This window comes from Pholis gunnellus (assembly GCF_910591455.1).
Source record: "Pholis gunnellus genome assembly, chromosome: 7".
NCBI classification, from domain to species: Eukaryota; Metazoa; Chordata; class Actinopteri; order Perciformes; family Pholidae; genus Pholis; species Pholis gunnellus.
In genome coordinates, this window is record NC_136533.1 from 23322084 (window position 1) to 23337392 (window position 15309).

At 42.7% G+C, this 15309-nt stretch overlaps 1 protein-coding gene across 1 annotated transcript in view; it reads left to right on the forward strand.

Annotated features, from left to right (window-relative positions):
- The first annotated feature begins 224 nt into the window (after positions 1–224).
- The window catches only part of LOC306698614 (spondin-1-like), a 79263-nt gene continuing 64178 nt past the window's right edge, over positions 225–15309 (forward strand). The window contains exons 1-3 of the mRNA XM_079163000.1: positions 225–742; positions 1905–2011; positions 14197–14330. Of these exons, the coding sequence (XP_079019126.1) occupies positions 517–742; positions 1905–2011; positions 14197–14330 (467 nt within the window). The 5' untranslated portion in view covers positions 225–516. The remainder of the gene's footprint in view (positions 743–1904; positions 2012–14196; positions 14331–15309) is intronic.

The following is a 15309-nucleotide window of genomic DNA, read 5'->3' on the forward strand; positions in this document are numbered from 1 at the left end:
TTTGTATGTTTCCCCAGTAGGCGCGTGAGAGATATGCACACAGACAGACAGCGCGTGTACTGTACGCGTGTGTGTTTGTGTGAGAGGGGAGGGCTGGCTGGCTCTTAGTAAAAGTGCAGAGTTCCCTCGCCTAAAAACCAAGAAGACAGCCGCGTGCACCCGCGCTCGGTTATTTGGCAGCCCCCACCCCGTTGCTTCCCAGGCTCTCCGTCAACGCAGCACACTGATCCGGGAACAGCAGCAGCAGCAGCAGCAGCTCCTCTCTCACACCCGCTCAGCAGCGCTTCAACGTGGTGCGCCCCTGACGCGCTCTCTCTCTCTCTCTCTCTAGTTCAGGATGGACTCGTCTCCTTCTCTTCACCTTTACCACTGACTGTGACGCCGCTGTAGTTAGGTTTGGAGTTCCTGAGGAAGGGGGCTGGAGCTGATCCTCTGCCCGCTGTTTCTCCTTTCCACAGTTTTTTTTAATTAATTTTTTTATTGTTTGGTTGAACATACTCATCTCCGGACTCCGAGATGGGAATGTATCTCCATGTGCTGTTTTTGCTCTGCTATTTCGTCTCGAGTTTCCTGTGCAACGCCGTCGCCTTCGTGGAGGAGCCCGCCGGGGGCCGGTTGGACGGTTACTGCGGGCGGATTCTCCGGGCGCAGACCCAGGGGACCCGGCGGGACGGGCACCACGAGTTCAGGCTCAGAGTGGAGGGGGACCCCGAAACCTATCAGCCGGGCAACAGCTACAGAGGTATACTTTTTTTGTTACCAGTCCGTCTGCGCAATCAGTGCGTAAAGCTGTGTTTGTGAAGTTGGTAAACAGGGCACATGTACTCTAAACACTGTATTCTTAAAGAGAAAACATGAGCGTGTCTACATTGCAAGTAATCTAAAATTTGACTTGAAATCGCAGCTTCGAGGACACAATTTCCAAACCAGCTCCTCTGGCTCCTGCGGGGAGAGTTGTGGCCTGATAAAGCTTCTTAGTGTTATACTGTTATACCTATATTCACTTCCTCTCCTCTCCCTGCAAACTAAGGGGCAGGCACAGAGGAAAAAACAGCACACAGATGTGGCTCCAATTAAGCTGATCCTGAGGAATTAAAAGTCCCTGTCCGGCCTGGTGGATTTTATTTGTCCACATGAGAAAAGCCACAACTTTGGTCAACTCACATTGATTTGTTTTGGCAAGATTAGAAGTTAACGAGCAGTTTTCAACAACCAGCAACAAATACAACTTTTTCACTTACTCTGCTTTTTAAAATCCAAACTTTGTTCATAGAAATAAAAAAGAAACAGTGATCTGATGGGGGGGGGGGGGGGGGGGGGGGGGGGTGTTACAAGAACGAGCATTCTACAGTTTGACAGTTTTATCACAGGCCTAAGGTCACCTTGTGTTGAAGTCTCCCCAATGACATCATTTTCCTTATGCAATTTTTTGGGGTTGTGACGCCACATTCAGCAATCCAAGGTTAAGTTTGAATCAGCTATCAGAGACCTGTGGAGGACAACACAAAAATAGAAGTTATTACACAGCCTTTAAGCATCAAATATGTTCACTTTAAAAACCCAAAATGCTGGAAAAGATTGAAAATATTGACATCTTCCCTGTCAGAAGTGAGGATAAATGGTCTGAAAATTCAATGTAAGGGCACAAGTGTGAGCCGAATAAAATCCTTCCCCCCTCACTGAACTCCTCGTGTGAAATGTACAGGCTCTCTGTGTGGGATGCTAAAGCTCTGTTCATGCAGCCCCTCACTCTTCCACATCACACCGATGCTCACGGGGATGCTGCTCTTAATGTTGTGTGCATGTTGTGTCACGCGGCGTGACCCCAATGTGCAGATGCATGTGCCACTTTTACTATCTACTGTGGAGTTAAACACACCGCACTCGCTCTTCTACTTTCACAGTGATCCTCCTGGCAACCAGCCCCGCTTATTTCCGGGGTTTCACCCTCATCGCGCTTAAGGAGGGCAGAGAGGGCACCGCGGACGACGACTACACCGGCCAGTTCCAGGTGAGAATGTTTTTTTTTTTCTTGTGAAAGTCCGTCAAACAGATGACCTAATTTGCATGCACGCGGGAGGGCTACTTAGCTGCTCCCCCTGCTGTCTTGTGATATGGAGGTCGAAGGAGGTGTTGCTGACGGACATAAACACAGCCCCGGGTGAAGCTAGAAAACTGAGCTCTGAGTGTTGAACGCCCCCCCCCGCCCAGCAGGAGAAGCAGAGAGGGAAGGAGAAGGCAGAAGAGGGCAGAGAGAGGAAGAGAGGCATGTGAGGACGGAGATAAACAGAGAGAGTTACGGGAGAAAGCAGGAGGGAGATGTGAGATGTTTGGTTCAGTAGTAACACGGCTCCTGCTGAGCGGCGGAGAGCTCCCGAGGAGAGAGCCAGACTTCCTCAATTACCTCCAGCTCAGTGTAAACAGAAACACACATCCGTGGCTGTGTCTCGACACGCTGATGCTAACCAGACTCTCGCCAAAAATGGAGCAGAAGGCTGGCTTTAATGTAGCCAACAGTGGGTACGTTCCCACCTCTTGGTTTCCACGAAGCCCACCTACTTCATCATAATGTTGGTCGAGATCTTGTAGCAGTTGTCGCGGACGCATGCGGCCGCTTTCCACGGAAAGTATTCCACACTATTAGTTGAGCTGCGAGGTTATCAGCAGTGTGTCTGTCGGTTAACTCTGTCAGGGTTTCCGCGTGACAGAGTGGGCGACTGTGGCTGAGTGGAGAGGATCGACGGTTCGATCCCCGGCTCCGCTAGTCGCATGTTCATGTATCCTTGAGCAAGACACTTAACCCCAAGATTGCTCCCGTAGCTGTGCCTGCTGTGCCTACGCTGTGCCTACGCTGTGCCTATGTGATAGAATCTGAATTGTAAGTCGCTTTGGTTAAAATGTAAAGAGTGTGAAGTATGAAGTATGGCGTTAAAGCTGTGAACTTGCTAATTAAAGTCAAGGGGGTTAGCCCCAATAGTTAGCAACAACTCCCGCCATGGCTCACTTAAGGTGGGCTGACCTTTTAAAGTGGACCAGCAATTCACATTTTAGTGAGGAGCCGCTCATCGTTAATTATAGGTACTCTGTGGAGTTGTTGACCACTGGTTGCGTTATTGAGCAATGTTTTTAAGAGGCTCCCTGTTTTGCTTTGTATCGCTGAAGCATACAAGCACAGATATGCGGGCAATGAGATAAACCTTTCTACTGGCGGTTTTGCACTGTTTGCACTTGCAATTGGATGGTTAGCAGCGGCAACCACAACCTTTTCTTAAAGAACACAAACAAAACTGTAACTCTGTACTTATTTTACATAACAAACATAGTCATTTTAACCCAAACCACCTCAACCTAACCAAATAGTTTTGTTGCCTACACTTAATTAAGTAGTTCAAATGTAATTATTTTAACCCAAACTAAGATATTTTCCGAAACCTAACCAAGTAGTTTTGTTGCCTAAACAGGTTTTCTGCACTGCATTTGCCACAAAGTTGCATGCGTGCTTTTGTAAAAAATATCATTGTTTGCTAATATCGTCGGTTTTAGATTCAAGGCATCGATTTTTGTTATGAATATAATTTGGAACACAATTAAATAAAATTTAGTATAACATTCAGCCGTGGGTGAATCATTTAGGGTATGGGGACGTTTTTATAGGATTTCTTTATTTGCAAAATGAGCAATTTTTAACTCTTTGACAGTTTTCTCATACTGCTATGTATCCCATGATTATCTATCATCATGTGTCTTTTTATGCAAATCCAACTGCACTTTCAAAATATTTTTCTCTGCAGATAATTTCTTCATTCGCTGTCAATCGTCCTGTCCCTGCGAGCTTGGTTGTCTGCCTCTGAGTTTCCAACATTCCCAAACACTAAATTATCGTGAAATTATTTTCAAGTTTTTACAACTGCTTTACAAATTGATAAATAAATAACAGCCACTGGATTAAAAGAAGCGAAAAATAAGGCATCAATTAAAAAAAAATGTCTCCCAAACTATTGAGAGTGATTTTACGAGACCTTTCTAAGGAGAGTTTTTTACTTGGAGTTTGGTGCTAGGACTTCAGCGTGGTCCCTCTTATCAGTTCTCACAAACTGATTTTGAAACACCCACTCCGTGTAGTCGCATCACGCTTGCGCAGATCATTTTGATTTAAACGGTTCAAACGCAAACATCATCTCTGCCTTCTCTATTTGATTTTCGCTCCCCGCACAATAAATACCTCCTAGTCTCAACCTCGGAGTCCCGGCAGAGTCTGGAGTGAGGCAGAGACCAGGGAGTACAAGGCAGTGAGCAGAAACTGGAAACGTGTGGGAGCTTGAACGAAATTAAAGTTGACATCATGGCTTTGCAAGCTGTTTATTAAATATTGGCAAATCCATCAGATCCTTTTAGTTGTGTAATCGACAGTTGTGGTTGACACTTTTATTCACATGTGGGAAAATAATAAAGGCCTCTAGAGATGAGCTGCAGCCAAGTGTTTTGAAGTGTAACTTCACCCCCAGGTATGAGCCTAACCCCACCAACCGCACAATTTAAAAAAAATAGCTGGTGGATTCCATTTTGGCCAATGTGTTCTGCCTCTTTTGTTCTCCACATGGACTGTTTACCTGCATTCAACCAAAGCCTGCTCGAACATAATTGGTCAATCCTACTCGGACTACTGCGGAATCAAGAACACTTTCGATACCAAAATCTTTTACAGCTGCCTACAGATTTTATATATGAACGCATGTTTAAAAAGATTTACCTCTGTACGGCGATAGCCTCGAGGCAGAGTCGACAAATATGACGGCTACAGTAGCTTGGAAAATATCGATATGGCATGGGGCACTGAATTTGATGACTCCCCTTTAGCTGGGAGACGACTTATGGCCCTGCACAACACCCTAGCCTTTGGAGTGTCCGTTTGATTTTCAGCTGTAGTCTCCTAGCAGCGGGGGTGCAACATAGTGTAACGTTAGCATGAAACCAGGGGGAAATTGGCATGCTATTCATTAGCTAGCACTAGCCAGCCGCTAAGTGAAAACAAATCAAACAACTTAATGCTTCATCTACATACTCTTGTCACAGTAAAGGAAAGCACATTGCTGTCGCCAGATAATCAGTCTTTAACACTGATTCACCAGATTCTATAATGTGCCTTTGGCTTAATTCCCAGCACACAAATGGTGCTGTTATCGTAATGCCACACAGTGGTTATGAAAAGAGTAGAAAAGGATAAACACCGTGGGGAGGGGCGAGGAGAGGGAGACGGATTAAAGGGCGTTTACATTCTTTTATTTCATGATTTAGATGAGTCTCAAATTGTCCTTGAAGATTAGAGCTGATTTAAAACAGTAGATGGCATTTGGATCCATTTTCAGCTGTGAAAGGCCAAGCTTTATAAATCTGTTAAGAAATGTCAATTGACCTTCATCACAGTACAGTTATTTTATTTAGTTAATAGTTTAAAAAAAAACATTTTAAGTGTGCAGTTACTCTTTAAAGAATATTTTGGATTCTAAGAAGTTGACAACACAAAATAAGATGTGTCCTGCATGACGTTATCATCGTTCTAAGGGCGCTACGTTACATCAGTGGACACCTTGGATGGATGTAGTAACAGAAATGACTTTCAGTAGGATTGCTTTTTAGTAAATACGCCGTTCTTTATGTCCCGGTCACATCAGCGGGCCGCCAAGAGAAGATGCAGCATGGCAGCGAGACTGGCTTTTTTATCTGAACGACCTTAATCCATCAAACTCTGCTTCTCTTCATTCAAGCGGTTTACATAATAATACTTCTAATAAATCTACACAGCAATTCATATTCCTGACAGTTTATTCTCTGCAAGTTAATTACGCGTCTACTTTTGCAATGTCATGACTGTTATTGTGTCGTGGAACAGGGGCCAAATGAACATAGTTGCGGTTCCCCGTGCGCTCCTTCACTCTCTGATACTCTCTGGTTGTTTCTGGCAGCTGTCCTGGAATGTGCCCGCCTGCTGTTTCACTAAAATACCACAACTGAGAGTTGCTGGTCATTGTTGTTTTTTCCGTAAGCAATAATCTGCTCTCTGTCCCCCATTACCGCCATTAAAGGACTTCTGTCTTAATGTGTCTGACCTTAAAGAGTGTGCATCTGTGTGTGCGTGACTCAGTATCCCACTGAGTCTGCGGCCTTTGTCCACTTGGAAATGTATGCCTTTGTGCTTATAAATGCACCAAATGGGCATGTGGGTATATATATATATATATATATATTAGTGCTGGGCAAGTTAACGCGTTATCGTTAACGCATTAATTAATTAACGCCGACAATTATTTTATCGCGCGTTAACGCATTTTTATGTTATTATTATTTTGAAAGTCCGTTGCTCACTGGCAGCGGTGGAGGAAGGCTTCGGCAGACTATGTTGGATGCAGCGTGCGGGAGAAGTATAGATAAACAAAAGCAAGATAAGCTAACAAATGCCACAGCGAAGTGGATACAAACTTCAGGCTGATTAGTATTGTGGAAGATGTCGGTCTGAGGGACGTTCTCACGGTGCGTTCGCGTCGCGTTTGGTGTGAACGCACCTTTAGGATCGCAACGAATGACGGCACGTATGAGCCTCCCTCAAGACGCACCATCACAAGAAGAATACAAAAGCTACAGCGTTACAACGTGCACCAGCTGTTCTTCTCACTGGAGACTACTTGACATCGCTGGGTAACCATCATCACCTCGGAGTTACAGCATTATATTGATGAACAGTAGAGCTGCATTCACCTGCTCTGACTGTCATGAAAACAGAAGACAGACATTTTGCTGAAACGTGCTGAAACATTTTATTCCTGTTGCACAGCAGTGGAACGTTTCACATGACGTCACACACTGAGCCCAGATAGTGAAGAGATAGAACTGCTACTGTGTAAAGGGAATACTGCTGTTAAAAAGCACCTTATTTGTTTAAAGTGTTTGCAAACCACATATTATTGCCCTTTTGTTCATATAGCAGTACTTTTAAAATAAAAGTGCGCAATACGCTACTTTTGAATTCATTATTGAACTTTGCCATAACCATGCGATTAATCGCGATTAATGTAATCGTTGCCCAGTACTAATATATATATGTGTTGGTCTGCGTGTGTATTTTTCCCAGCCCTCCTTGCGTTAGCGTGGGACGTGGGTCATATTTATCTAGGCCAGCGACGTGTTATTGCTCAGGGAGACAAACATGGTCTTGTTTGGATAAGGGGTGAGATGAGCAGACATGAGATATTATCTTTTTTTTTCTTCTTTTTTCTCCTGCACGGATTATCTAGGGTTCTGAGTTTAGCTGGGGATAAACAAACCCAATCAGTTTAAAGTGTCAGAGACAAGTCATAGGTTTCAGATAGAGGCAATTACATAAGCCAAGCAGTGCTTAGAGGGCTCTGAAGAAAAGGATGTGTGTAGAGTTGGAAATGATGGTGAGCTGATATGTAGGATAACCACACTCAAATGTGAACCCAAAGTAATTATTGCCTGTCTAAGTACCCAAGTCTCACAGTTTTTCTTATTAACAGGATTTTACAAGAACGACTATGTCCTTGTTTACTTCAAGGACCCTCCGAGAAGGAAGTTTACACATCTTTATTTATAATGCTTGACAAGCTGGTTGGTTCCGATGCTTGAAGTTTGCATAAATAATGTGGTGCTCTGCACTGATTATGGCTTATTAAATACATAATGCATCAAGAGTAGGAGCATCAGGACACTCTTTCTTACTAATTGCACTTATGTGATTCACGAGGGATTCCGTTTTGGCTCTTCAAGTGTCTGAGAAAAATGAGTTCTCACAAAGAAGTGACAAATCTACTTTAAAATATGTATATATATATATTATTATTTTTTTTAAATATATATACCCAAAGCTTTCACAATTACTCTTCTTAACACTTTAGTGGGTGGTGACTTTTGGCGCTGCCCGGGAAGTGATTTTACATTTCCAACAGCAGAAAAGAGTGTATTTTTCATGAGCAGTGACATACACTGACACTGAACACACTTCAGAAACAGAAAACGTGTTCATGCTATCCCAAAAGGTCCCACCACCCCCAAGAAGTCATCCCAAACAACAAGCTGAAGTCACAAATGTAGGACCCCTACTGACTTTCCACTCATGAACATTCATTTTCCTCCTGTTAGCCAACCAATAGGAGTCACTAGTGCTGTAAGAATCCCTGATCCCTCACTGACTTCCCACCCACACGTATTGTGTTCGATGGGCCGCAAGCATGATCAAGCTGGAGGCACCATAACTGACGATGAGACCTCCGTTATAGGGAATGTATAATTACCCCAAGATCTTCAGTCTATGAATACAAAAAATACAAAAAAATAAATGCTTAAATAAACTGTATTTCCTGAAATTATAGTACAATATGCACCCCAGGAAAAATAGGTCAAGCCTATTTTAAGGTTTAAGGGCCATTCTGCAACACATGGTTGCGCAACAAAATGGAGGTTGTAGTCCCTTTATGCCACACTAGAAAAAGAGAGAGAGAACCTGCTGTCTGGTGGTACGACAGCGGATACTTCTGTATCTCACGCCAGACGGCAGCTAGGTGAACAGGCTGTGACTTGGGTGGGTATTGTCCCCATTATCCGTTAGCCTCTGCGCGGGCACCTCACCTCACCAATATCACTGATGCTCTGATGATGAGTGCCAATGATGTTCTGGGCAGTTTTAAACACCTGCTGCACAGCCCTGCACAAACCTAGCGTGTGTATAAGAAGTGGACGTAGTCATCGTGACTCATTGGTTTGTGGACTGCCGTTTTAAAGCCTTGAGGTTGGTGATTTGGTCGCCATCTTGAAATACCCTAACCCAATCAGACTTCTTTTGGCAACTGGAGTAGTCGCCCCCTGCTGGTCAGTAGAGTGAATGCAAGTTTTAAGACACTTCTGCATTGGCTTCTCTTGACAGAACCGGAGGTTGCCGCCTGTGGATAAACCATGCCAATTTGTAACGAAAATGGAAACTTCATAGAAAATGTCACCACTTCATTTTGAGGATGACTGCTGTAGTCTCAACAGCTCTGTGACTCAGCCTTGATCTGAGCAGGAGCCCGTCTAGGTTATTCATGCTGTTTCTCATTGACAATAGGCTAAACAAACTGAGTGGGCAAAGGCTGGAAAACAGACACGGGTAGGCACACACACACACACACACACACACACACACACACACACACACACACACACACACACACACACACACACACACACACACACACACACACACACACACACACACACACACACACACACACACACACAAAGTTAACCCTATTCATACACACATGCACACACATACACAATGGCTGAGTTTCCTTGTCCAGAATGATAACGACCCGACAGTGAGTGACAATGAGTAAATGAATAACTTAAACCCAAACATCTTTCTTTCTGATTTGGTAAAGATATTGTTTGTATGATCCAGCCCAATTCCATAGAAAGACTTTTACCTTTGCGTGTCACTTAGTCTGCTCAGTGAGTATGCTCTTTAGTCAAGGTGACAGACTAGTCTTGTTTTTGTCAGAGCTTTTCACACCAAAGCCCCGATAACGTCAGAGCTTTCGCACAAGAAAAAAGAGATGAGGAAAGAACATGACAGACTGAAAGAAAGGCGGGACAGAAATCATTTATGTAGCATAGAGAGAGTCCATTCACGTGTATAGTCTGCGTGAACACAAACAAGACACAAACACTCCTTAGTTTGATATAGCAGCATTACAGCTCATAAAAACCTTTGAAGTTGCTGTTAAACTGATCTCTACAAAGCATTGTAGCACTAAAATGTGTATATAGCTGTAAAAAAGGCGATTTAAAAAAGAGCTTTGGGGTCATTTTTATACTAAACAGACTCGATAAACAACGCGCTCCCTCTCCTCCAATGTTGTTTTGTGTAATTGCACGCCAAAAGCCAAAGAATGGCTTCCATTTGCTCGGAAATAAACTATTCGCACACACGCACAGTCAGTTTTTCACAGAGGAGATGTTTGGATATGTGACACCGCTGCCTTGGTTGGGTGGCTCAGACACAAAATGTAATATGATGCAATATTTGAGATAGCCCGGAGATCTCAGCGGCGTCCTGCAGTAATAGTACAGCTTTGATTGATGGAAAGCTCGCGGCGAAATGTCGGGCGCCTTCAAGGTCTTCATCGAGCAAAAGAACTTCGTTACTTTTCTGAAATAAGCTCATCTTCAAGTGTCGACGTGACATTTCAATCTATGTCTGCCTGCCTGTGTTTTTTTTCCTCCGAAAAGTTTCATCTCTGCACCAAGGTCCCAAAGGTTTTAACTGTGTTCACTCCTTTGTAGCTGCTGTGCATTTAATTACAAACCTGCAATTTGTGCGCACACACCGACCGACAAACACACACCCTTACATCACTCTTATTGTCAGTTTTCTCCAGGGTTCTTTGGCTTGCATTGTCTGTCTCCCGCTCTCTGTCTCTTTGTGTGCGTGAGATGTGTGTGTGTGTGTGTGTGTGTGTGTGTGTGTGTGTGTGTGTGTGTGTTTGAACAGGGCTCTGCGTTTGCTTGCGCAGGCACTCTGAAGCATCTGTGTTTACCGTCTCAACAGAGAGAGAGCGAGAGAGAGAGATTGAGGTAGACAAACCGTGGACACACACAGACATGCCAGCCTCTGCAGTGAAAACAAACGCTCCTTTGCCAGTCTTCCCACACTCCCTCTCGTCCTCTCTTTGTCCGTCTCTCTTTCTGCCGGTCCTGCCATCACTCACGTATTCTCTGTTACCAGTGATCGAACAATAAGGCTTAAAGCTGTCTCTAGATTCTCTGTTTGAATAAACGTCTTGACAGCAATACCAATATATAATGTATATACAATCGACTTAAGAAAGTAAAAAAAGACTGTCAGTGCAGTTTTGACTTCAACAGCACTGACTCCTGATTTCCAGTCATTAGGCCTGAGTCCGATGACTTTAAAGACTTGATCTTCCCGTTAGCCTAAAGTGCAGGAGTCTTGATTAATAGCATACTCAAAGGCAGAGCAGGCAAAGCTACTGCTCTCAAGCAGGAGGTTACCATTTTGAAAAGATGTCAAATTTGAATGAAAAAAAAGAAAGAGTCCACAACTCAGAATCCAAAGTCTAGGACTTGGGACTTACATTTCTGTCTTGACTGGGGATTTGGGGATTTGATGTTCTTAACCTTGACTTGGGATACGCCTCAGGGCTGAACTTTAAAACCAATGATTCAGCCTTCAAACTTTACTCTGGACTTACCTGTCCAGAACGGTTGACTCTGCCGTGTTTAATATATACTTGTCTATCTTGACTCAGGTCTTGACTGAATTGAATTCAACATGACTTGTTATTCGATTGTGCCGGCTCGGGACCTAATTTAGGACTTGACTCTCTTGAAATCTGGGACTTGACTATCTTACGTTCAAACATATCTGTCTTGAATTTGGAATGTTCTTGTCTGTCTTAACTTTGAGCATTACTTGGGACTGGACTGTAATGACTCTGGTCTTGATTTAGAACTTGACTGTAATAAATTGTATTACTGCGATGCTGTCCAGTAGACAATTTCCAGTTTGAGCGAGCACAGTGATAAGCAATTGCTTTACTCATGCATGCTGTCACTTTTGTTCTATCGCTCTAGATGTTAATTGTGTACGTACATGTACATTCGAGCCGACAGCGTCATTACACAAAACAAAATGTATTTTTCTTATGTCTAGACAGCTGCTCTTTATTTAAGTGTTATGCTTGTGCTGTTTCTGTTTCAAACTATTATGTTGTAGCCCAAATCAATCTCCACTTTCCTCTCTCACAAAACGTTCTCCGTCTATTCCTTAATCCTATGCCTTCCTTTTGCTTTATTTTTCCCACTTTCTCTTCCCTTATCTCTTTATTGTCTCTCCTGCTATCGGTCTCTGATGCCATTTAGCCAGTTGTTTGTGTCTGCTTTTGACTGACAAAACTTCAGTGTTGGTGACACCAAGTAAACCAAACTGTGTATAAGAAGGCCTGAGGAAGTCAATACAGGAAGACACAGAAATACGTGTATGTGTTTGTGTGCATGCATGGGTTTTTCCAGGTCCGGGTTCATTTCTATTTACTTCTGTGTGGAATAGAAAGGATAGTTTGTGAAAGAAAGACGGAAAGAGCTGACGGTGACTTTTGTCTCCCTCTTAATGTCCTATCAGAGTTTGGGACGTGGTCTGAGGTCATTGTTATTGTTGAGCTGAGGCAGCTGGGGAACACTGACTACAAGGTCATAGGCCATGTGTGCATGTTGCGTATCTGTCTCTGTGTGTGTGTTTAGTCTTTAAAATGTCTGACAAGGTCCAAGTACCGAAGGGACTCCACTAGACATGTCTTGAATTCACAAGACTGTTATTGTCCAAAGCCTCGCTTAAGGAATTGAGAGAATTGTTCTCTTTCACATAACTTTGCTTTTGGCTCGAGCTGGTGTAACTTGTGTGATTCAATGAAGAAAAAGGAATAATTGTCAAGGTTATCAAAGCAGAGTTAAAGCTTGGTTTTATTACCACCTTGTTTTACACCATTACCACCATTTTGTTGTTGGTTTGGGCCACCTTGTGATTGTTTTGGTCTGTTTGGTAATTATTTTTGACTGTGGTTGTTTTTCCCCTTTTTGTTGTAGTTTTGCGTCTCTTCAGTTGTTTGGTGTTTCTCTGTGAAACATTTGAAACTCTTGTCTTAATAGTCCGTAGAGCTCTCTTTGTGGTCTCTTTGTCTCTTTGCAGCTGTTTTGCATCTCTTCGTAGTTGGTTTGGTCTCTTTATAGTCTTATTGTGTCTCTTTTGCGGTTTTAGGTTTCGTTGTGGTCATTTTGAGTCTCTTCCTGGTTGGAACACGTCTCTCTGCATGACATTGTGTAGGTGAAGGCAAGGGGGACCCCTGACACGTTGAGTCCCTAGGCCTTTGTCCGGTAGGCCTGTTAAAGTAATGTGTCCATGATGACTACTGATGTCTTAATATCTATAAATACTTTAATAATAAATCATGATAACAATGTGATAATATATTATGTGTTGGCATCAGTTAACAAATGAGTGTTGATGTTGACTTAAGAGTTTTTTTGAATGACTCGCTCCCCCAAACTGATCCCATTTAAACTGGACTGGTACAGTTAACTCACCTTTGCTTCACCATAGCTCAGTACATTAAACATTTCACTTCTCTTGCTCTCTGATCAAGGATGACGATGACACACTACTCACTTGGTGCACCAACGACATATTTACGAGGAAACAAAGTGAATAAGTTCTCCTCTGATAACATCTTAAAACTTAGCCCCTACAAAATAAGCACCTGCTAGGAGTTTCCAAAAAAGCCATGTTGCTTCTATTATGCTTTCATTTAGCTGGAAACCTGTTTTCTCATGCAGCCATTGGTGGGAAAATAAGCTTTAACCAATATTTCCCGTATTCCTTTTGATAGACCTACAGGATTATATGTATGGTCCAATGGTCACTCATTTTAAATATAACATGGATTGCCAAAGGTGCGATGAGCAGACATTTTTATTTGAAAGGTGGATATAAGTTGGGATATGCCATACTGTACACCATGTTTTTTCCTAAACCAAACTGCATCATGCAAGTTGAAATGTTTTTTTCAAGGGTTTAGGCCTAAACAAGTCCATCAGCCACGCAAGTATTTCTGAGAGGCTGCAGAGACTAAAAGATAAATCAAAGTAATAGTTTTACTGGTTGAATCTGTGATATGATGATGCTGCCACAGTCAGGCATCCCCCAAGTTCCCAAGTATCCTCTTGGTACAATGGATATCTCTACCAAATTTCAAAGCAATCCATCCAATAGTTGTTGCAAGATTTCACAAAAATACTAAAATGTCAACCTCATGGTGGCATGAGACAAAGCTGTCAAAGAAATCTGTAGGATTCATCCTCTGGTGATCATGATTGTCTGTACAAAAGGTCATGGCAGTCATTTGGGGGCTGACCAATCTGACCAATGATCTGGTGAGGTATTGGAAGGTTTTGAAGTTCATGTATGAGTGACGAAGATAATTATCAGTTATCTGTTTTACTTGCTACCAGAAATAACCTCTGACTCAATCAATTCATAATGAGCATTGACAGATCATGACGACATTTTCAAAAGCAATCACATTGCTTTTGAATATGTTTGTACTAAATCTTTCCTTCTTCTGTTTCTAGAACATTGATGAAGAGGACACACAGTTCATGACCAACTGTGCCCCTGCAGTGACGGAGAGCACACCTCGCAGACGCACCAGGATACAGGTCTTCTGGACGGCGCCGCCCTCTGGGTCTGGCTGTGTTATACTGAAGTGAGTTTCATATTTGTCTTATTATGCAATACCTTTATATAAGATTAAACTTTCGACATTATGGTGCCGTTGTTGGAGGGCAACAATTACAAAATCAGTTCAGGGCTGCTTTCAAGTTGAAATATAACTGTAATTACTGTCACTGTTTTGAAAACTGTCCAAAATCCAAGATTTCAAAGACAGCTACCAAAACAACTTGCATTAATTAGCTATGTTGGTGGAAAACTGAGAAGAAAACCAATGAGCAAAATGATTGTGTGAATGTGTTTTCCTTTGGTATTAAACAGATGTTGACTCCAAATGAGTCGCTGTTTATTGTATATTGGTTTTTTGACAAAAAACAAGAGGGTTAACTGTGATGAATGACTTCACTCGAGCAAGTCTCAAGTCTCTGCAAGTTGATTTCATGCTGTGACGAAATTAATGTAAATCAGTCGCTGCCTAAAGGAAAGGAAATAAATCTAAATAGCACATGGTGTGCTGTGGATAATTGAGAGTACGAATGGAAAGTAGTCTATTGGTAAAATTAAAAACCACCAGTATGATCCATCAAGTTATATAGTTCCACAACAGCAGGAGCATCTGCAGTTTCTCCTTTTTTATTTTTTTTTTACAAAATCTGGACTGAATACTGTACGCTCATTGTTATTTTGTACAGATAGTCATCATTTGTTGTAAACAACGCATTAAGCAAGCTAATGCCAGGTGTTTCTCCAGAAGCCATGGCACACTGTGGCTTGTGTAAAGGGATTGGCTCCACAACAAAGAGACCAATGATGGTTACAGGGGGGCAATTTGTGGTTTGAAGCAGGTGTGACTCTAAACCTGCACTGTTATTTCAAGTGTGTGTGTATGTGTGTGTGTGTGTGTGTGTGTGTGTGTGTGTAACCTTAGCTTTATGTGGCTGTGTGAGATGGCAGCAACAACTCTGAAGAATACTCTCAAGTGTTTCCCTGTGAAATGTGATGGTGGGTGGGAA